The sequence below is a fragment of the Polyergus mexicanus genome, unplaced genomic scaffold (assembly GCF_030449975.1).
Source record: "Polyergus mexicanus isolate NDT 795.1 unplaced genomic scaffold, iyPolMexi1.0 SCAF_18, whole genome shotgun sequence".
NCBI lineage: Eukaryota > Metazoa > Arthropoda > Insecta > Hymenoptera > Formicidae > Polyergus > Polyergus mexicanus.
Window position 1 is genome coordinate 95,166 of NW_027223338.1, and position 23,769 is coordinate 118,934.

Consider the following 23,769-nt stretch of genomic DNA (forward strand, 5'->3'; position numbering starts at 1 on the left):
TACACACATATACATATACGCATATTTTATTTATATATATATATATATATATATATATACATTTATATTTATATAATTTAACATAATGTTCAAACTCTCTGTCCGCTACGATTTCTAAAGTACATCATCTACACATGCGGATTCTGTAGTATCCGTATTTCGCGTTCTCGTGTTCGTCACAGACGTCCTCGCGCATCTCTCTTCGTCGCTCGCTTTAAATTAAATGAATGAACAAATTAAGATATTAGATTCTCTCTCTCTCTCTCTCTCTCTCTCTCTCTCTCTCTCTCTCTCTCTCTCTCTCTTTCTTTCTCTCTCTCTCTCTCTCTTAAGCACACATCAAAGACAGAGTCAAATCAAATGAATACTATTTATGAAGCATCGATATTTAAGCCTTAAACATCGGCAGGGGAGCGATCTTTGTCGTCCAGGTGATATTCAGAGGGAAAAATCGGTAAGATGACATTTCTCTATCCTAAACGTTCATGCGAGTTTCGAATGCAGAGTTTCAATGAAGTGGGGATACGAAAAATAAAAGGGGAAAAAAAACATTGCCATTGGCGCATTTAAGATATTATTACGATGTCGTTAAAAAGTATACATCTATAGCGAATAATCGGTTCTTCGAGATCATAGCTCGCGAGGACGACAATGATCGACACAAAACTCTTGTTCCCGGGATATTCTTTCGCAGGAGTTGTCGATTCGATAACATCCCGTTAAAGTTAATGCCTGGAATTTTACCGCCTCATCAGAAGAGTAATTTATTCCGCTATTAAGTAATACATAGTAAAATTTCTTCTCCTTGTTGTTCCCCCAAATCATCTAGTTTTAATCGTCGACTTGAGAACTTTTCGGAAAGCTGTCAACGCGGACACACACAATTTTAACAAAATAATACTTCTCACATACTTCTTTTATCTGAACTTCGTAATAATAATAATAATAATAATAATAATAATAATAATAATAATAATAATAAATAAAAATGGATAAATAATAAGTATAATTGTAAATATCCAATAATAGCGAAATTAAAACATCTTAACAGAGATTTTAACTCATTATATATGTACGCAAATTAATTTCTTTCTAATTTTTTCTGCTCAATATCTGATTAGATAGAACGAAGAGTTTGAAAAATCGTAAAAGATGCATCGAGATTAAAATAATCGTATCTAATTTTAGTAAGCGGAATATATATCTCGCATTTTTTATCAGAATTTTTCAGAAGGATGCAAACGAAACTGTCTTTTAACTGGATCACTGAGTGATAATAGATTAATCTTTTTCTCGGTAGAGGAGCGTTTAAAAAAAACATTCGATATAGAAATCTACATTCTTAATAATGTAAGTTTTGATATAAACGACATGATATGTAATTATTGTTGACACACGCGTACTTAGACAAACGCGATTCCAGTAAAGAGTGAATCTACTTCTTCTCAACGATCTCAATACGAATAGGTGACAGTCTGTTGTAAAATAACGAATGACGATGGAAATTGGCACGGGTGATGCGATCGTCGCGCAACTGGATTAGAATATATTTGTTTCTTTAGCCGCGCGACGCGAAATTAGAAAAGCGAAAAGGGGAGCGCTCGCGTAAACATCTTTCGATCGGAATATTCCCATTTTCGTCGCTTGAATCGGCGATAATCGCGTTGGACCGTTGTCAATGTCATTATATTACGCTCAGTCGCTCCTCATGGGCCTTTTTGACAATCGCTAATTTCGAGTGAGGATCCGCAGCTGATAATCCCGTGTATGGTGGTTCCCTAGTACCATGGAGCATCAACGTCCATTCCTTCAGCCATCCGTGTTGAGGTTTCTGCGTGTTGAAACTTACCTGAAAGATTTCAATGTTCAGCCTTTGTTCTCGCGCAAATCACATATGCCCGCAAAGTTTACCTCTAGCATCCAAGTTCCCTGAGGATACTCGCCCCACGTATGCGTCGTCATGAACGGCCACTTTGTAAATCCGTCCCTGTGATCGTCATCGTTCACTCTACGACTTAGGATCATAGATCTGAAAATATTACGGATATCTTTTTATTTATTTATAATCGGTCGGCCCGATTGAATTAAAAAAAGAAAAAGAGAAATTTATTAGGAAAAAGATAGAAGAGAAAGATTAAAAATTTATTGCGTACCTCGTACCCATCGGAGACGTAAGAAACAGTTCAAGATCACCGCGCCGAGTTGCATTTACGGTAATGACGGCTTGCACATGTTCCAAATAATTGACAGCGTATTCCGTGCCGGCACATGCATCGGTCTTAATCTTCACGAGGATAGATCGATCGCTCGTAACTTGCCTAGAAAACCAAACAGCTCGAGAAAGATGGACCGACGATTCGGATTCAGATTTTTCTTAACAAAAATCTATTCTCTAGATTGTCTAGAAAATATTGTATATATATATAGAAATATATATTATAGTTTAGAAATGAAAATTCTCATAACTGCAACGTGTGCAATTATAATGAAAAAATTATTAAAATTGATATCGGAGATTGCGATAGATTCTCAATCTCATTAATCGTCGATCTCAGACGGCTACTCACTGCGTTTCCATCATAGATCCAGCTTCGCAGTGATATCTCGGTGGTACCGTTTTCCACTTTTTAGCCAGCGCCACCATAGCGCCCGCATCCAAAACGCCATATCCGAAAAGATGATTGAACTCGAGCCCAACGCCGTTCATGGTCCAATGAAATCTGTTCTTCGCGTCAAACAGAGAATTCCTTTTCGAAGTTAGGACGGTCAGGTGCTGAATATCTCTCCAGGTTAATTGCGAGCTAGAAATGAAAGTTCTTAAGTTGACGCATGGAATTGTAATGGAAGAATATCTTTTATTGATCCAACTCTCTTTACAAACATCAATATAAGGCTTAAAATTATGCATTTTAAAATTTATATACGTTTCTGACATTGAAACGAAAATAGAATATACACTTACTTGGCTTCGAGAGCTAGCGCGAACACCCCCGCAGCTTCCGGTGCAGCGGCGGACGTGCCACTATGAGCTGTCGTGCATTTTCCATACAGATCTGTAGTAGCCTATGAGAAGAATATATAGTAAATTAAAAATATATTTACTTATCCCGTTTTTTTTTAGATACAATTCTACGTAGAAAAGAAAAACATCGCTAAATGAAATTTCTTCGTCCGAGAATAATCTTTTTTTTTTTTTTTTTAATATATTTAATACATTAAATCCAACGTGTTTCTTCTTGAACAAAATCGCTCCAAGAAAGAAATGTAGCTAATTCTCTATCTAATCCAAAAAGGCTGCTTACCACTCCTGTGTTAGGATCCTTGGCACCGTTGCTAAAAGTAGAAGCTAAGGTACTAGAACAGCTCTCGTCGTAGTGGGCATTCTGACCGTCGTTAATGGCACTGTTAATACTGATAGTCCACATACTAGCGGCGTATCCGTCGCAATTGCAATCATCCTCCTCTCCGCCATCCCCGGAAGCCCAGACATAAATATTACCCAGACCGTTCCTGCCCTGATAAGTATACGCGATATGAAACAATCAGCCCAACGGCAAAATCCTTTTCAATATCTACGTATTTAACAATAAAATAATTTTTAAAATTTTTTAAATATCGATATTACATTTTTAATGGATTTGTTTTTTCTTCTTGCAAATAATGGATCGGCAAATAAAATTAAAATTATTGCCTCTGTTTCAATACATTTTTTTCTCTATTTCGTTTTCCGTTTCTTAAAACGATAAAGCTTTCCTCGCTAATTCAATAATAATTTCATTGCCAAATATACCAATTACTAACCAGATATTAATAATTCCATCGCGCGAATGTACTTTTCATGCACGAGTAATTAGATAATGTATGTATACCTCATTAACGCCGCGTACAATGGCTCTCATGGTTGCGTTTCGCGGTCCGTCCACCGTTTTCCCGTCGTCCGTGGGTCCCCAGGAGGCGCTATAGATATCAATGAGATCGGGTTCGTGGCCCATACTGTTCGCCTCGATCAAATCGGTCATGTAGGGTTGATCCAGCATCCGGATCCCGGCGATCTTGGAATCGTACGCCACCCCGACACCGCAAACTTCGTTATCGCGCGCAGCCGCGACCTCCCCGGCGCACCTCGTACCATGGCTTTCATAAAAGTACGTCGTGAAAAAAATTATTTTTGCTCACATTCCGATCATTACGCGAATGAAGATGCAATTTCACGAAATATAGGACGTGCTTTTGTTTTATCTTTTATAACAAACGCTTTTGTTTCTACCTTACGTTAGAAGCAATTGTTTTACTTTCACTCATACAACTCATCGTTTATCTATTTCACATTTTAATTCAATTAACTTTCCTCCATATTCGATTTTTTTTTATCGTGCACTTTTAAACAGATAATCTCGTTTAATTTAATTTCAATTTTTCTCTCGTTTGATTTTTTTTTACTATTTATTTTTGAATAAATAATTTCGCCTAATTTAATTAACTTTCCTCTGCATTTCCGGTTTTGTAAATTTCTTTTAAACAAATGCTTCTTCTATTTTTACCTTGCACTCGTTTATTTTTCACTCATCGACTCAATTATCCATTTTGTTCGATAAATTTTTCTGATTCAATTTTTTTACACTTTTACCTGTTAAACCAATCATCGGTGTATCTCGGGTACGGATAAGGGTCGTTACTGCTGAAGTCGTAAGAAGCTTTAGCGTTCTGAAACCAAACAGGGGCATCGACATCAATGATTCATGATCGCTAATTTGTAACCAAGTAATTGCTTATTTAGAATCCGCGAAATTGTGTAGTTTCACTGTTTAAATTTAAAATCAATCCAATCGCAAAATTCATTCTATTAATATGAATTATGAAAACTGTACAATGAAAAATTACTTTGATATTAAGTTTTGCATAAAATATTCGTTACATAAATTTAAACGACAACTGCTACAAAAAAACGGATAACCAAAAATTTTTTTCTCTCTCGAATACCATAAGCGATTACTAATTTTTGTCCGCTCGACTCGTGATTCTATCGTTCTCTGATTTTGAATTCCCAACATGTTTGCATGTAAACTGCGCCGAGAATGGCATCTGTGCGAAATTACGAAAGGAATATTTGAAATTCTCTCTCTCTCTCTCTCTCTCTCTCTCTCTCTCTCTCTCTCTCTCGTTATGACGTGAATGCTATTAATATTGAATTAAACTTGCAGATTTATACAGAAAAAATACTACTGACACACATGTTGGTTCTGCATTTAATGTGCATTTTCATATAAATTTTTTTTAAATTTTTTTTTCGTCACCGTTATAATAAATGTTAAATTAATATGCAATTAGTTAGATTGGTGCAAAAGATTGGTCGTTTTTGTTAAATAAAATTAGAAATAAAATTACAATATCATAATCAAATTTTTTATCAATCGAAATGATCTCTCATTGTTGGTTTAAACACAACTTTTTTTTAAAACCCTGATTTCTTGACTTTATTTAAAATACAAACACAACAATTTTTTTTATACTCGCTTATTACCAGGATGAGTAAAAACACTTACATAATTATATTTGAGATCCGGATGCACATAATCGACACCTGCAATAAAACGTTGTAGTTAGTGCGTAGATATGTTACGGATGCATTACGCAGCGGTGACAAGAGGAGATCTTTATACGCTATCACGTGTATCGTACGCAATGCAACGAAACACAATAGCTCCTCGAAAAAAGAAGGCAAACTGGCGAATTCGTTCTTTTATTAAACAAAAGTCAAATCATTAAAAGAACTCGGTTACGACGATCTTATTGTATTTTTTGTCGACTGCTTTTACGCGCAGACGAGTTGGATGAATATATATATATATATATATATATATATATATATATATATATATATATATATATATCGTTTCTCGGTAAAATGAGAGAGTGTTGCATAACTCATCGTCCCTCAGCGATATCGATTCAAACAGCCACTGGTTCGCAAACTTGCATTCAACCGTGTGTAATTTAACGCTGTTTTGACATCGAAATAACTCCGGCCGAGAAGCCTCGTTTATTCGGGAAAAAAAAAAACCGAAAAAATATCCTGTTTACGTACCATCGTCCATAATGGCAGTCGTTACGTTTTTCCCCGTGACACCCTGAGCCCACGCAGCCTCGACGTTCAGATCCAACTTCGGTTTACCGCCATTCTGTCCGACATTTTTCAAATACCACTGATGTTTGAAGAAGGGATCCGTCGGGTCTTTGCTACCGAGATTCGTCGGATTCTTAATTTCGTACAATGGTATAAGGTTATCTACGCTCAGGGGTTTATAGCCCCTTTTCACTCTCTTGAAACCAGCCTGCTGTATCGCCATGGCCACCTGAGTTATTATTGTATTTTTAATGACTTTCGTATCTCTCTGTTCTTTTGTCTTTTAAAAGTTCGTTTTTTAAATAAAAATATATAAGCCGTCATAAAAATTCATAAAGGTAAAATTTTCTATTTATACAATAATTTTAATAGACCGCATACTCTAATATGGGTGTGCGTACACTGACATATAATTTGTACGTGCGTATATATTCTTCAAATATTTCTGTATATTACACATTACGCATAAAATTCTAAATAAAATTTTGTTATAAACTATATATCTATCGTTTAACGAGCGGGCTTTAGAACCAGTATTTTTATATAAACGCGTTTTTATTCCGAATATTACGATTAAAAAAAATTAATAAATAAATAAATGAATAAAATAAATAAATATATTCTTGCCCTATTAAAATTTTCAACTTTCACTTTTGTCCAAAATGAAAAACTGCGGAATTGGAATCTTAATTTTTTGAGTTAACTTTTTAATTAATGATAATTTTTCTTGTATAATCCGTGTAATGACAATCATCGCATAGATCTCGCGAGGAAGGTATCAACTTACCAAAGGGTCGACCTTTAATCTTCGCGTGTGTGGTACAGATCGTTTGCTTCGTACATGAGGTAAAGCTCTCTGTACGAAATGATACTCCGTCTGACTGCCCAAAACCTTTAACAGAGAGCAGAGTTTGAAACGGAAATCTTATTTTCCTTTTTTGTGTCTTGTTTTCGCGATGTTGAAATTTTACCTCAACTCGGAAAAGAATAAAAATATTTTATCTCTCGAGTTTCGATGCAAATATAACAATAACTGGCATATTAATTTTCAAAAATAATAGAAAAATAATTACAGCATAGAATGCGGAATAAAGGAATAGATAAAGTAGACTGAATAAAGTAAACTGAATATCTCTCTGTAAAAATAAAGAGGAGAAAAGCACACATAAAAAAAAAATGTGAAAACGAGAAAGAGGAGCAACCTCTGAAAAAGCGAAATTTTTATCAATATATAGACTAAAAACCGACAAGCGATATATCTTTAACTCTCTGCCGCCGGGTCATCATATGACCTATATCTCAAAACTACTTTATAAAGCTTACACACATGCACACACGAGAGAGATACAATTGAGACGGATATTTCATGTATTCATTTTCACAGAACTACGATAAACAAGAGTTATTTTTTTATTTTAAAAACAGGGGAAGAGATTTCTCTTTAAAAAATATTGCTTTTTCCTTCAATCATTGTATACAAACAGTTTTTTTTTCTTTTTTTTTTCTTTTTTTTTAAAGCTGCTTGTATTTTATATATACGTTTTACGTGTAATAAAAATAAAATCCAATAAGAAAAATCTTATTCGGGGAAAAAAAATGTCCTACGGGTCAAAATTTACCCATGCATTGTGTGCACAATTATCACGCCATTCGAGAGTTAATCCCGATTTTCCCGATACGCCCACATTGGTAAATACCGAATTTTATTGAGATATAATAATTAATTTTCTGACTTATCGCGAATAATGAGGATTCTCTTGATATGAGAGTCATTTACGTAAATTCTCGTTGCAGCTTATCGTCCCCGATAACCATGATTGTCACGTAAAAAAAAAAAAAGGAAAAAACCAATGAGAAAAAAGATCAAACCTGCGTCTTTTTTTCTTAAGTAGCCTTTCTCGGTTTTTTCACTGATTCTTTGGTTCACAGATATTTGAATACGCATATTTCTGGTTATTCCTTTTCATCTAGAAAATTAACTATCATATTCGCGTTATAATTTGCAAAACAAAGAAAAACGACCGATCCGATAATTCTTGTTAAATGACAGAAAGATCTCTTAATCTATCGCATTAGCTGCTACCCTGTTATCCAAGATAAAATCAGTCACTGCCAATGTATGGCAAAATTAATCGCGTCGCGATGGAGACGATCGATCGCCGATAATTTAGCTTCATGTCCCATGGTGGTTAATCGTACGAGACAAGCAGGAAACAGTTTTAATCGGAAGAAACTACGTCACTACGCCGATAAATAGCGCTTACGGGATATCAATTTCCTCTACATTGGCAAAATTGCATTTCGCTTATTTAATTTATTGCGTTTAAACTATATAAAATTGATGATTCTACATATAAAAAAAATTGAATAAAAGAAAATAAAATCTGTCTACGCGAAATTGCGCTTTAAAGAAAATCGAAATTGTAAAGTGAAAAATTAGCAATAAGTATCTAGCAATACGTTATAAACTTGTATAACTTTTAATGATATTGTATATGCCATAAATCAATGAATTAGAGATGATTTTGTTATATTATACAAATAGCTCACGCGTTTTCGATAGCTTCATTTTTTTTTTTTTTTTTTTTTTTCAATTGAAACATTATATGTTTTTGTTATATCTATATAGCCGCTATTTAAATATATTAGATTTAGAAGTCACAAGATGGTAAAAAGTTATTCGGGATCAATTTTCAAAATTAATTTATTTTATATAATCCCATATTTTTGCAATACTTTATCGTGTAAAATTCTCATCTTCTTGATTATACCATCAATAACTTTCTACTCCGTATATTTGTCTCGAGTTTCTTGCGTGCTGTGATTTTTAAGACCAATCTCATCATTTTCTCGAGTATTGATCTCATAGTAGCCTTACGCCTCGTCTCGAAAGACTATAGGCTATCTTAGTTCGATCAAGCTTGGCCAGTGGCAGCTCGCGTTAACCATTGATTTATGTATTGATTAGCTTTTAGATTAGCACAATTAATAAATTACCCTTGTTAATATTTTCAATTCGTAATTATATTATAAAATTTTAATCAATTTTCTTTTTATCTTTTTTATTTATGTACCGACAATTTTGCGCGATATACATAGGAACCTGAAAAAATTAGTTTCAGTCGCATAAAATGACAGTCTCATTTAAAAAAATTTTCTACTCGATGACTTAAAAGAAGAACTTGCCAACTTTTTATATAAACAATGATCAGATAAATATCCTTTAACCAACACCTGCATTCCTCTTTTGATTATTAACAAACTTATAGCTTAAATTCTCTTCAAGTTTAGTATTTAATTAAATTCTCTTGTTTCTGCTATTCATAAACAGAAATGTTGGCTGAACGCAAGCGAAACAAAGAATACAATCTGCGTAAATAATTTCGTTCAAGTTTCGATTCATTTTTTGCGAAAAGTAAAATATTCCGAAGAAAAATATTTTGCGCTCTTTGTTTTTTCTTAGCTTAATCGCGTTGCTGTTTTCACATTCAGTGGAGTGAGTCAACGCATAGACAGACGTGGCGCTAAATCTGACGCGTGGCGCATCGCCAGAAATTAATTTCCGGAACGTTTAATCCTTTAATAGCGAGGTACACGTGAAAAGCAACTTTGCAAATAAAATTGTTTAAATATTTAAAGATGGATTGCAATACGCGCGACACATTTGTTGGATTTATTCATTTTATCGAAGAGAAATAACATTATGAGCGCACAAAAACACTTTATGTATTTAAAAGTTAAAAAATAGCGATTAAAAAATCAACAATTAGAAAGTTTAAGAAACATATGCGCATTATTTTTAAACAATATACGTATGCGTAAATAATATTAGTGATAATTGACATATTATTTTCTCTTTTTTTCTTTCTCTGTGAATAATTATAATAATTGTAAAATTCATTTGGAAAAACTATTTATTTATTTTGATAGATACATATATGCGTGTGTGTGTGTGTGTGTGTGTGTATTTATTGTAATATTAATTTTTGAGATTTCTAGAAAATGCAAGGAAATCTAGTGAAATAGTACAACTGTATCAATTGACACGAGATGCCAATAAAGGTTCTGTCGTTCTATCAAAAAGTTACATCTGTCGAGTAACATACTGAAAAAAAACAACTGGAAATACAGAGCAAACCTGTTAATTGGGCGCGCTGCGCGATGAAATCAAAGATTTTACAAATGTAGTATGTTACAAAAAGGATATTTGTTCTATTCTCTACGCCGTTTTTGCATACATCGATAATAAATCAGACTTAAATAATAAAAAACATTGTTGATATCATTACTAAAGCTGACGAAAATATTATAATATTCGCGTCTGTCATAGATATCTGCAAATCAAGCATGTAAAGAGGATATTTATTGAAGGATCTAGTTCACACAATAGTCTATGGATATCTATTGTTAATACACGGCAAAGTTCAGATATATAATGGGAGAGTATAATTTCTCTGAATATACGGCACTACCTGAATCGAAAACGTTCACGTGTCAAACTGTCGTGACGTTGAACGCGGAAAAGTAGCTCGATAAAATATGTTGCTGGTCACTGCGATCCAATCGTTATGCGTTCTTATATTACTTATTTCACCTGGTCCTCCGCACCTCGGATACGCGATTATTTCGTTTGGTGCGTGGCACTCCGAGCTCGTCGATAATAATAAAAAGGTATATTTCTTTAAAAATAATATATAATTAAAATAATAATACATACATATATAATTAAAACAATATATACAATTGTAATACAAATATCTAATTAAAGTAATAAATATAAATTTAGACGCGTTGAAAGGAAAAAAAATGGAAAATTGAATAACAATGCAATTAAAAGAAACAAGCATATTAGAAATTCGATGAAACGTATGCTCTATAATCGAGTAATAATGTCATACATCTTTTTTCCTCTCCAACGATCATCGAAATCGGCGCTTTTCTAGCAAACTCGAATAGTAGATATCGTTAGTCACTCACCGATCCTAGATTGACGAAGTCATTTCTCAATGCTACATGATCGGCTACATGCTTCTCCGCTGGCTGCCGCATCCTCACCAGGAACGAGTTGGTAAAGACTTCGGAGGTCGTCGTGCCGGCGAGGAGAAAGAGCACGATCACCGCGAGTGGTAGCATCGTGACGAGAGGCGGCCGGCGAAATATGTCCAGGTCGTACTTCGCATTCGCGGATTCGGGAATATTGGATTACGCTCGACTTACTCGGTTACTCGAGGGTACGTGACGGTACTATGATTTTCGTGGCGGTGGTGGCGGCGGCGGTGGAGGCGTCGGCGTCGGCGTCGGCGTCGGCGTCGACGGTGGCGGAGGTGGTAGTTGACTCACGGATGGCGCGAACGACGCGGATCGACGAGGGGTTTCGAATAAAATAAATGCTCCCTCTCTTCTTTTACGACGACGGTCGCCGATGATAAAAAACGTAGTTCTTCGACGCTACAACGCGGCAGATTCGCCGAAGACGAGAGGGAAGAACGCGTGACAGGATGACAATAGACGTATAACAGGAGCCATTGAAGCCATATCGCTCGCGATGAATAGAGAATCTAGATAATGCGAATATTACACGTAAAAAAATGGAAAAAAAGAGAATTGATATTTATAACGCGTAGACGCGCGCGCAAGTTTTCCCGAGAAAGAAATATCCACGAACACACGAAGAAGAAGGCCTTCTCTCTTTCTTCGTAAATTTTTTTTGTAGATAAGAGTATTATTGTCACGCGTGCATTATTCGATTAAGGATCGAGAGAATGAAGAATGTAACTGTCGAAAGAAAGCAGCGTACGAAAGGAGATTCGAAGTGTGTAGCCGTATCGCGTAGAACAACGAAGCGGGCAGGTGAAAACCCTTTGTGTGACGTCATCCAATATATTGATTAAAGTGACATCGCGTACGACAAATTTAACAGTAGCGCATGCGCGAAGGATAATCGCCCAAGTGTAGTATAATATTATGTATATATATATATATATATCAACCTGACAATTTGGTGTTTTACGGGAAAAGGTGGACAACGATTCATTTGAACCATAATCAACAATAAATATATAGGCGGCTATATATAGATTTTCCTTTAATTTTTCAAAAACGCGCCATTTTATCTATAACTTCGGAAAACTAATATCTCGTGAAAAAGTTGAATATACACAGTGTTACGTTTAAAAAAAATATAATTTCATATATTATATATATATTATATATTATACAAAATTTTATTTTTTGTTCTTATATATATACATATATATATATTTACATATATTACAAAATTTTAGAGATTTGAAAAAATTATATTACAAAGCTTCTATCTCCACGAATTTCCTAAATAATTGTATTTCTTCTCGCGTATATAAATATTACATCTTATGTGCTATTTAATAAATACATCCTGAAAAAATTTTAATAAAAATGACAAATCAGCTACAAGAGAGATTACAATGTTACAATATATATATATTATACATCTGGATATCGTCATTTGTTAAAATTGATAATATACCCCATACACAGCACAGAACATAGCAGCAACAATGTGCGACAATGTTGCAATTGTTGCTGCAATGTTCTGTGCTGTATGGGATATATTATTAATATATTACAAAACATATCGGAATGGAGTGAGAAACTTATCTCTCACTACCAGAGAGAAAATAAAATGGATAATAAGAGAAGAAAAAATATAAAACTCTTAATATAGTGTGTGTGTGTGTGTGTGTGTGTGTGGGGGGGGGGAGAGAGAGAGAGAGAGAGAGAGAGAGAGAGAGAGAGAGAGAGAGAGAGAGAGAGAGAGAGATTGTAAAAATCCTTAAAATCCAAGAAATGAATCTAATAATCCTTGTAAAAATTCTTAAAATCCAATAAATGAATCTGATAATCGAGCGTCGCAAACATAAAAGAGAATGGTTAAGCATAAAAAAGCTAAATACTATATGTACCAACAAAATGGCGCACATTTTCAACACACACACAATCTCTGTGCTATCGGAGTATATGTCTATACATATATGTATCATGTATATAGGATCAATTACATAATTCAACAAAAAAAAAAAAAAACGCAAGAAAGAAAATAACCATTTCTCGTAGTCTTTTTAATGCTGAATACGATTCCTTTTAAATTGCTACATCATAATTAATTTTCAAAATTCTTGCTGAAAGTTGCGAAAATGGGCTATTTTAACTTGTTACAGCTACGACGATATCTATGTAACGTATTGCGAAACTTTTGTTCCAATCAAAATATATTATTAGAACTTTCAACCTCTTCAATAGGAATATGTATGTTATATCAGTTGTGATTAATAAGATATTTAATGTTAGATATATATAGAGTCTATTGCGGAAAAGTTGCAAATTCCATCATTCAGGATTTATCAAATAATTTTCAATCAAGTTTATTCAAACTTAAGAATTTATTAAAATATTCGTTGAATACGAATTTGATTTCACAATTAATAAATTAAAAATGGCGGGATTAATATGGCAGACGTCAAATTAAAAATGTTCGATTTTTTGCAAAAACTAATGTATACGTTTACTCAATTTTGACATCAGATTCATATTTAACGATCTAAAAAACTTTTAAATTTAAATAAACAATTAAAAATTATTCGTATTGTGCGTCAAAAAATTATGGGAAATGATTACTCTTTTTATTGTGTTCAAAAATAAAATATTTTCCGTTGAAAACTATGTTATATTGTATATTTTTTACTTTTACTTCATAATGTAAGTATATAGTTTTTGTTCGATACGCCTATCACGCACACACGCGCGCGCGCGCACACACACACACACACACACACACACACACACAGTGACACCGTAAAATTTAGTTATAACAAATTTTCATAAAATTCTAAAATGATTCGTTTATATCGCAATTTCGATATATCAGATTATATGTTTGAATAATGATCCATTATTGGTTATAAATTAGCAAAATCATACATATAGCCAAAATAAAAAATTCAACATTCTATCATAAAAAATAATTACAAGTTATAAAAAAAACTTATTCTTTTCTTTCTTTATACGGAAATAAAATACTTTGTTTTTATTCGTATCTGTATTTATATAATCTAAATTATAATTGTATAATTTAGATAAATTATTTTAAAATATAATATAAAATATAATTTTCAATCCAACTATTAATGATGTTAAAAACTACTACCGCAATCGCGCAATCATTAAGGAACAAAATTTAGACGTTTTTAAGAAACATGTATTATATCCTTGAAATTTTTCAAGTATATAGGTATATATATGTATAGCTCAAATGTATATTTTATACAATTATTATAAATTATATTGTTATAATCATAAATATATTTGTGCAACTTATTTTTAAAAATATTTTATACAATATAACAATGATGATTATGATGAATATGACGATAATGATAACAATGACAATCACAGGATGAGAATAGTTTCGTCGACGAAACAATATACAGGATTATATGTAGTTAAGAAAGTATAGAATATCACTTTCAAATAACAAGTAGGTAATAGAAGATAAGGCACTTATTCTTCACCTATTAATGTTATTTGTAATCTTCATTTCAGCGTACCGCTTTTTTTTCGCTTGGAGCCTCATTAAAGCCTGCAATCTCTTCCTTTCGATCTCTTCTGGAGTACACTGAGCCGGCTGCGAACCAGTCTTTGACAATCTTTCTTTCGTATCGTTTTTCATATTACCAGTGGAATGGTGCCTAACGAAACGATCACCATCTTCTTTTACTGTGCACCTGTTAACATCATAGGACCCATGCGTTCGATCCACGCTGCGCATTAACGAAATTGCACTATTCTCGACTTTACAGCCATTAGTAACAATCGGATTTGTACTTACGGAGGCACGCGTGATACTTGTATACGTTATCGTCGAGCTTTTGGTCGATTTCAAGTGTAATGTGGGTCTCATCGGGTTTGCTTTATTTTTAGTGTTCGTAATTGTGTTCTGACTAATATATTGATCAGATAAACTTTTGCTCTTAAAAAACTTTTTATCTGCTGACAAGTTAGCGCTAGACATTTCATTCTTCAATGTATACTTAAAAGAGTTGGCTTCCAATTTTAATGGCGCATGAGTCAAACGTCCATAACTAGCTTTAGATTTCATAATATCGTTTCTATCAATCAAAGAATCGAACATTGCTGGTAATAATTTTTCCTCCTCGATACAGGCTGCTAAACAATCATCAAAAGAATCATCAGGAAAATCAAGTGATTTTTTAGCTTTATTTTTTAATAATTTCTTATTATCACACGAGTCTCTGATATTGGAATGTATCATATTGTTGTTGCTCAAACACGATTTATACAAGTTTTTATCTGTCTGTTTTACAGTATGTATGCTAGAATCTGAATTCTTTTTCAACGATAACTTTGAGTATGTCTTTAATGTGTTATCATTATTTGTACTTCTGGGAAAGCTACTTTCAGTTGACAATTCTCTAAAACTTTCATTAGAAGTAGATTTTATAGTATTTTTATTGGATGCATTATTTGTATGAGATGCTTGAGACAGTTCTTCTTTCTTGACACTTGGCTCTGAATGTGTAAAATTATCTTTCTCCGCGATCGAATTTAATTTCTCTTCTATCTCTTGAGTGCATCTAATCATATCATCATCTATCGAATCATCAAATAAATCACCATAATTTTCTGTCTTAATAAAATTGTTATGGTCATTGACTGCTTCAATGGAATTCTGCTTGTTATCTTCATTTGTTGACATTTCTTCTTTGTAGTTTGTATCTTCTAAGATCGGCACTTCTTTCTCGGCCTGATCATTTAGACGATCATGGTCATTGTGTTTTATAATACTCATCTGTTTGGTTAATGCTTGTAACTCAGCTGCAAATTGTCCAATGTTTTCTATATTTTCCATATTAATGGTCTTTCTTTTAAGTGGCTTGTACAACAAAGGTGAATCCGAGTTCCTTTTTTTGTGCAACAGCTTAGTTCCTTTAGGCGTCTCACAATGGACACTTTGTCCTTTATTTCTACTTTCAGGAGTTTTCCTAAGAGAATTATGCCAATCCCATGCAACCTCATTACCACCCTCTTGCGTACATGGAAGCAAGATTGGACTTTGATAATGATCAGGCTTTTGTAATTCTTCAGCATTGTTCGTATTTTGTCTACTTGTAACTGGTGTGCTATGATTGGAAATTGCACAGTCATCATATTTTTCGGAAGCGTTGTCATTATTCTCATCTACTTTCTCATTCGTCGTCACGTTTTCTGCAACTATATGAATCATATACATATTGATATATATTAACAATATAACTAGAGATTAATATAATCAAAGGGAAATGGTTACAAAATTACCTTCTCTCGCATTCCAATACGGTCTTTTATCGCTTTGAAATCTTACACATCTCATCATTGATTTTTTTTCCAAAAGCTGTTTTATAATTTTCCACAGCAACAAAATTCCTTGTTCAATATTAAATCATCAATCCTAACCTACGCTGTAGGGCGACACAGACTGGCAAAAGCTTTTTCTTAATAAATGTTAATAAGTGTAGCTTGATAATAATTAAATTCATTTGAATAAGTATTCAATTAATATCGATTGCATACGTTTAAGAAGCGGAAATGAGTCTATTTCACTTGACCGTATTCGATATTACATTATTGCGATACTGAATTATAATAATAGTAATGGCCCATTATTAATGGGTGTGTTCAGGAGACACAACTGTTGAGTTGCAATCGAACGTGATTGGTTCTTACTTTTAGAACCAATAAATCAACGAGTGTCGACAAGATGGTGCTCAACGTTGTGTCTTCTGTAGCGAGATTCTCTAATGTCTTTTGCGACAATTATCGTTATCGTTAGCGAGCGATAGCCTATGAGAGTTGCGCTTTTCGCCAGGATTGTCTTTACCATTGGCTGTCATTAATTAACGATACCGAAAATTGTCGATAACAAGTTATTGAATCCCGCTACTGGGCTATGTTCCGATTCTTCACTCGGGTGCACCCGATATTATAGTATATGTCACGTATACTATAATATCGGGTGCATCCGGGTGGGGAATCGGAACACAGCACTGAACGCGCCCAATGGAAACGCGCAAGCTACCTAACTTTTATTTAGAAAAAAAGCCGAGAGAGAGAGAGAGAGAGAGAGAGTAATTCTAGTTTAGTGTATGAATGTATTGCAATAGGAAAGGAATTTCGCGCATGTCTAGCAAACGCTAGGAAAATGATATACAGACTATTATTATGCCTGTATCAGACTACGTATTGAAAATTAAAGATTGAAGATTAAAGATTGGAATTTGACTAATCAGAACAAAAGGAACTAAAATTTCTTTGTCCTGATTGGTCAAATTTCAATCTTCAATCTCAATCTTCAATGCGTAATCTGATACGGGCTTTAGCCTTAAAAAAATTGACCAATCATAGTCAAGTATGAGGAGAATACTCGACTGTGATTAGTCAATTTCTTAAGGCTTAAAATCTTATTGTAGACGCCGCTTTAGTGCCGGTCTACAATAGGTGATTTAAGCCCTAAGCCTTAAGAAATTGATCAATCAGAATCAAGTATGAGGAGAATACTCGACTGTGATTAGTCAATTTCTTAAGGCTTAGGGCTTAAATCACCTATTATAGACCGGCACTTACGGGCGCGTTCCACTTAACGATCGCAATGCTCGCGAGCATTATTTGTCTTTGTTTAACTTTCGGTTAACAACAAAGATAAAATGATATCGTAAGCGTTTACGGTCGTTAAGTGGAACGGACCCTACGTATAGAGATCAGTAGGATGAGAACAGTTTACACATAAATTTGTATCGCGGTGCGCACGTTTATCTGTTTATAGTTTATATACTTCAATAGATAGAAATACATACAGGTTATGTACATACATGTGAGAGTTTATATGTAGAGTTTCATATCATTAAATCTTGCGTGTGCATTAATGTGCGCATAAACGACGTAAATAATGGAAGTAACTTGTTCGAGTAAGTACGCGATAATACTGATGAACTTTATCTCTTCACGAGTTATTTTCTCGTTCTTTTTCCTTAATCCAATGTAATTTCCGTAGACTTTCAGGACGTATTATCTGAATTAGATAGTATCCTACAGAATGCTACTTTTCTGAGTATCGATGGTGAATTCACCGGTCTTAATTCAGGTCCAGACGCTGGTCCCTTTGATACACCAGCTCAATATTATACCAAACTCCGAACAGGATCGATGGATTTTCTGCTTGTACAGTTTGGTTTGTCCATCTTCACATACGATTCACAAACTGACAAGTAGGATTTTATTTATTGATATTTTGATTATTATTTATATTTAATTAAACTGTATTAATAATTTAATTAAAGAAATACATAGCCTAAAAAAACTTTATATATAAGAATGAATTAAATCAATTACGAAATATCCTTCATTCTTCAGATATTCTCAGCGTTCTTATAATTTTTACGTGTTTCCCAAACCGATGAATCGTCACGCACCGGATTGCAGGTTTATGTGTCAGACATCTTCGATAGCCTTTCTAGCAAATCAAGACTTTGACTTCAACAAACTTTTCAAGTATGGCATACCGTATCTCAGGACAAATGAAGAAGAGAAACTTGCCAAACGCTTGGAAGAAAAACAAAAAATCAAAGAAGAAAACAATCAAGACTTCGATATCAAGATTCCGATATCAGATAATGACAAACCTCGAATAGAAGAAATATGGTAACTATCTTTTTCAATATAACTTAAGGAATATATGATATTAAAATTGTGATATCAATAAGTACTTAACTTGTAGAAATTTCAGTTCCAGAATAGAGGATTTTCTGGCCTCGGATGCAAAAGAAATAACAATAGACAAATGTAATGCTTTTATAAGAAGACTTGTATACCAGGAGACTAAAATTAGATGGCCCAACAAAGTGAGAGTTGAAGGTAAAGTTGAAAATACTTGGCACTGTCTTTCCATACAGAAAGTAGGTACTAAAGAGGAAGAGGAAAGAAAAGAGAATCAAAAACGCGAGAATGAGAAATTAGAAATGAAACAGGCTGTAGGATTTAGCAATCTTTTGAAGAAGATTGTAGAATCTGTAAGTGTATATACATATATACATAGTATATCTGATTTAATTGAATATACGGAATTGATTTGTAAGTAATTGATAAAAAAATTGTTCATACATAAGTTGTTTCATTTAGAAAGTAATATTATAAGATTAGTTTTGTACAAAACACTTTCTTTAATATCTCTTATTTGTACAATTTTTTCATACCTTTACTCGCTTACAAAATAATTCTACATATTCACTTAAACCAGACATATTGTATATCCATTCACAAAAGTTATTACTGTTGTATCATGTTTTTTTGGAAATTACAATTTTATATGCAATATTTTTTTATATTTTTTAAATAAGTAGAGATACTTGAAAGAAATACAAACTGTACATAACGTTTCCTTGTTATTATAATTTTGTTTAAACATATTTCAATCTCTTTATTTCAGGGAAAGATAATAGTAGGTCATAACATGTTACTAGATCTGTGTCATATTGTGCATCAATTTTTTACACCTCTGCCAAATGATTATCTAGAATTCAAGACATTGATTCATGATTTATTTCCTAGGTAAGATATATGTATTTATATTTTTATTATTATTAAATCGAATAGAGATGTTTTGAATATTATTTGCTAGTTTTTAATATCTAAAGATATTTATATGTATGTGTGAAATTTATCAGAAAAACTTATCTTTTTCTCTTTTCTTTAAGTTTATTGGATACAAAAGTCATCTGCCAATCACAACAATTTAAAGAGCACGTAACATCGTCGAATTTAAATGTATTATTAGACATTGTGAGCAAATCCCCGTTTTCTATTCCTGATGTAGAACCTGTAGAAGGACATAGTTATTCAGTATCAACAGAAAAATCGCATGAAGCAGGATACGATGCGTACATTACTGGATTATGCTTTATTGCATTATCCAATTATCTTGGTCAGTAATTATATCAGGCATAAATATCACAATTACAATGATTAATATTTTTCTCGTCGGTATTATTGAAAGTATATTCTAGTATATGTTTCTTATATCAATCAATTTTGTGATGACTACATGAGTAGATAAATGTTTTAATTTATGAATAATTGCTTTGCGTTTCTTGACTTTCGTTAACAAATATATGTGGGACTATTTTTTTAGGCACATTGCAGAAGTCCGAAAATGCCATGGTACTAGCAAATTCTCCTTTGCTTAATCCTTTTCTCAATAAGTAAGTATTACATCAATAGAGAGAAAGAACTCTGAATAATATTTTACTTTTTATTCTTAAAAATCTTATACAATTGTTTTTATTGTGCGATTGTATTTACTTATAATTTAATTATTTTCTTGGTTTCTTCTATTTTTGCAGACTTCCAATTGCAAGATTGAAAGACTTTCCATATGTGAATTTAGTAGGAAAAGATCGTAAGTATATCTTATTTAAAAAAATTATATTAGAATATAATTATATGTTATATGTATGCTCTCATTATTATTCAAATCAAAAATATTATTTAAATCAATAAAATCAAGGAGAGAAGAGAGGGATATATTACCTTTATTCTATTGGAGTGAATAGTGAGAAATAACTTACTGATAAGTAATATAAATTTTTTTTTTTTTTTTTTTTTTTTTTTTTTTCTGCTAGCAAATCCTAGCAGAGATCACGTGTTTCACATAACATTCCCTAAAGAATGGAAACATACGGATATAAGTCAACTTTTTAGTCCATTTGGTGAGTATTGTATCGATACAAGTAAAAACCGAAATTGACAAGTACGTGCGTCATAAACGACATGCGTACTTCTAGTGCTATAACAATTTTTGTTTACAGGCGGTGGTTATGTTTCATGGTTATCGGATACGTCCGCATACATAGGTTTATACCGTCGCGATCAGGCCGGCATCGTGATGCAGGCTTTAGCCAGACAGACTACCTGCAAAGTACAAAAATATTCAAACCATCAAGCTTCCTTACAGATCGACGTTTCTCTCAAGAACCATAAACGGAAATTGTCATCGCCTGAGTGAGTTATAACGATATATTATATCATAGATTTGAATACAAAATATGTTTGGCATATAATGAATTCAAATTATCGGTTGCTTCCATGAGTATATCGGGGCAGTTTTATTGAACAAATTAACATTATTAAATGCGATTCTCTTCCTACTTTTAAACTCTCTATTACTCGGTTGCAAATCGCGGTTAATTGTCTAATGTTTAGAAATACCAATTTATACGTATGAATCGTATAAAATGTCTGCAGTGAATAAATGTGTACGTTTGTAAAATGTACAATCTGGAAAATCGCACGCATTAGAACAAAAATGGATAATCCATCGTAATTTATTTTCTGCCGCGAGCTATCACGCTCAGTGCGAGATATATTAAACGCACGGATGAATAGCGCGTTATAGCCCCGGTATGATCTTCTCAAGACGAAAAGAGAGAAAGGGATAAGACCCTAGGCGGCCTCTCCTAGGATTTCCTGTACACGAGAAATTTGCATAGGGCTGTAGACCTTGTTCTGAATTAATGCACGCGACGCTTGCTACAGGCCTATCTCGTCTTCTTGCTCTTCTCCTTTTCCCTTTCCTCTTCTGCTTCCCTTCATCCTGCTCTGTACCTCCTTCGCCTCTTCCTCCTCTTTCCCCCTGGTCCGGTTTGTGCGATGTGCCCGCCGTCTTGCAAGTAACTGATATCTTTTATGGAAATTGCATTAAACCATGTGCAAAGTCTGAATTATTTAAAACTGTATCGTTTACACTTTTTTTGTTTCATTTAATTTATTTATTCAAATTCATTTATTTTATATATTAAAGAGGATAAACATATATAATTATTATTAATATAAAGAATTTTAGTTGGGTATATGAATAGCAATTATTTTTATTCTTTCTAAAATTTCTAAATACAAAATTGGAAATTATATTAAAATTTTGAAAAGATATTATTAGTTATACTACAATAAAATCGTATTATCCGTAGGATTTTTTTTGAAAAAAGCACTCTCATGTAATAACGCTAAGCGTGCATAAATCTCAAACGATAGTAAGTAGTTGATCGTATACGTTTAAAGCGGCGTTTTGAGAGAAAATCTTTAACGAGGTAACTATGTCTGTCGTAATCAATTTACCCAGGCACATGTTCCAATCAGCTGTCGTTAGTCGCGGTCTTTGTCTAGCGAACACGGCGCGTCTATTTTTTTGTAACCGACTGCAATCTTCTATCGCATTGTAGTTACAACGTTGCTCGGTCTCGCCGAATAACACGATATTAATGAATCACCCGTGTGCTCGTAATTACCGCGCTCGTAAATTCTCTCTGCTGTATCGCGTGTGTTTTCATGTGATACGAACATTGGATGATAAGAAACTGAGTGTGATCACCTGAGACAAATGACAATTTCTAGGAACAGCGGAATATACAGCCATTTCAAAGACACAAAATTTATGTATATTACACTGACTTAAATCGACGCGTAAAAATTCACCCGATATAAACCCAAAAATTTATAATCTTAATAAAATTAAATAACAATAAAATTATATTCGAAAAATCTACATTATTCTCAAGAGAAATTTATTCGGTGCACGCGTGTTTGAATTCGCGGAACTATCGCTGCGAATCTCGCAATTTATGAATATGCAGCATCTCGTCTATATATATATATATATATGCGTATACACGTGTGTGTACTCTTTAAATATAGAATCAATCAGAATGAAAGAATTATGTATAATCCCGTGAATAAAATTCAAGTTTGTCGCGCATGCGATTGTGATATCTACAAATAGATTCATCGTGTGCGAAATGCGTTATTGCACATTGTACAATATTTACATTTGCTATAATATGAGCGCGCTAAAATGAGATTCACATTTCCACGATGTTCAAAAATTTATCGCTTTGTAGGGACGCTGCCATGAAAGATAATGGAAAATCGACTACTAACGAAACGAATACACGCGAAGACGAATGGAAAATTGCTACTGGTAGGTATTACACACTTTTTATTCTTTTTATCTTTACATGAATTAATATTCCGATTCATTTTATATATAAAAGGTAAAAGGCGCAAGAAACGCAAAGATCAAGCGACAACAACAGGTGATGCAGTCGACAAAAAGACTTTCGCGGAGGATAATTCTTGGAATTAGCTGCAGAAGAATTTCGACTATACGATTAAGAAAATGACATCAAGCATATACGCAGACATTCAATAGAATGCCGAGATGTGCTGGATATCAAAAAATATTTCGATTTTTTTCACCGAGAAATGTTGACTATTAGACGAATGTCAAGTGTATACTATTGTGTATACGTGCTATTATATACTATTATCGAAATATTTATAAATAAAAGAAAGATATATTAATAAATCATTTATTTCTCTGATAACATGTCGATCGCATTGATATATACTACATATCACATTTTTGTTTTTTATTCATACTAACTGAAAAAGAAAAACGATCTGCTCTATATAATTTATGATTTTCTATAGATTCTGCTAAACTATTTTCCATCTTTCGTCTCATTCCATTCTTTATTTCACTATTTTTCCCTTTACAAAGCTGA

The 23,769-nt window shown here is 33.2% G+C and overlaps 3 protein-coding genes across 5 annotated transcripts; 1 reads left to right on the plus strand and 2 right to left on the minus strand.

Annotated features, from left to right (window-relative positions):
* Positions 1-312: 312 nt before the first annotated feature.
* Amon (prohormone processing protease amontillado) lies at positions 313-11,972 on the minus strand. Its single transcript, XM_070310347.1, has 12 exons — positions 11,102-11,972; positions 6,912-7,016; positions 6,086-6,353; positions 5,544-5,581; positions 4,628-4,704; positions 3,870-4,134; positions 3,303-3,515; positions 2,963-3,063; positions 2,568-2,801; positions 2,154-2,318; positions 1,912-2,029; positions 313-1,849 (listed from the first exon to the last, which is right to left on the minus strand). The coding sequence occupies exons 1-12, from the start codon at positions 11,255-11,257 to the stop codon at positions 1,685-1,687; spliced, it is 1,905 nt and encodes a 634-aa protein (XP_070166448.1). The 5' UTR covers positions 11,258-11,972; the 3' UTR covers positions 313-1,684.
* Positions 11,973-14,415: 2,443 nt separating this feature from the next.
* Positions 14,416-16,815, minus strand: LOC138941063 (GATA zinc finger domain-containing protein 8). 3 transcript variants are annotated; one of them, XM_070310389.1, is made up of 3 exons: positions 16,478-16,815; positions 14,991-16,393; positions 14,762-14,886 (listed from the first exon to the last, which is right to left on the minus strand). In XM_070310389.1, the coding sequence occupies exons 1-3, from the start codon at positions 16,533-16,535 to the stop codon at positions 14,863-14,865; spliced, it is 1,485 nt and encodes a 494-aa protein (XP_070166490.1). In that variant the 5' UTR covers positions 16,536-16,815; the 3' UTR covers positions 14,762-14,862. The 3 variants fall into 3 exon arrangements, with proteins under 3 accessions (XP_070166489.1, XP_070166488.1, XP_070166490.1); XM_070310388.1 differs by having other exon boundaries at positions 14,416-16,387; positions 16,478-16,811; XM_070310387.1 differs by having other exon boundaries at positions 14,416-16,393; positions 16,478-16,809.
* Positions 16,816-17,858: 1,043 nt separating this feature from the next.
* Positions 17,859-23,580, plus strand: LOC138941022 (poly(A)-specific ribonuclease PARN). Its single transcript, XM_070310293.1, has 12 exons — positions 17,859-18,123; positions 18,210-18,423; positions 18,569-18,856; positions 18,942-19,224; positions 19,641-19,762; positions 19,909-20,135; positions 20,343-20,412; positions 20,554-20,609; positions 20,833-20,919; positions 21,019-21,211; positions 23,104-23,183; positions 23,257-23,580. Exons 1-12 carry the CDS (start codon positions 18,105-18,107, stop codon positions 23,346-23,348), a joined length of 1,731 nt encoding a protein of 576 aa, XP_070166394.1. The 5' UTR covers positions 17,859-18,104; the 3' UTR covers positions 23,349-23,580.
* The last annotated feature ends 189 nt before the right edge of the window (positions 23,581-23,769 follow it).

Coding starts and splice junctions, on each gene's coding strand:
- Amon (XM_070310347.1), bottom strand. CDS start 11,257: ATGCTACCACTCGCGGTGATCGTGCTCTTTCTCCTCGCCGGCACGACG. Junction 4,705..5,543: donor CGGATCTCAAATATAATTAT/GTAAGTGTTTTT, acceptor GTTTGGTTTCAG/AACGCTAAAGCTTCTTACGA. Junction 4,135..4,627: donor ACCGATGATTGGTTTAACAG/GTAAAAGTGTAA, acceptor CTTTTATGAAAG/CCATGGTACGAGGTGCGCCG.
- LOC138941063 (XM_070310387.1), bottom strand. CDS start 16,535: ATGATGAGATGTGTAAGATTTCAAAGCGATAAAAGACCGTATTGGAAT. Junction 16,394..16,477: donor GTATTGGAATGCGAGAGAAG/GTAATTTTGTAA, acceptor TGATTCATATAG/TTGCAGAAAACGTGACGACG.
- LOC138941022 (XM_070310293.1), top strand. Junction 18,857..18,941: donor CCTCGAATAGAAGAAATATG/GTAACTATCTTT, acceptor TAGAAATTTCAG/TTCCAGAATAGAGGATTTTC. Junction 19,763..19,908: donor ATTCATGATTTATTTCCTAG/GTAAGATATATG, acceptor CTTTTCTTTAAG/TTTATTGGATACAAAAGTCA.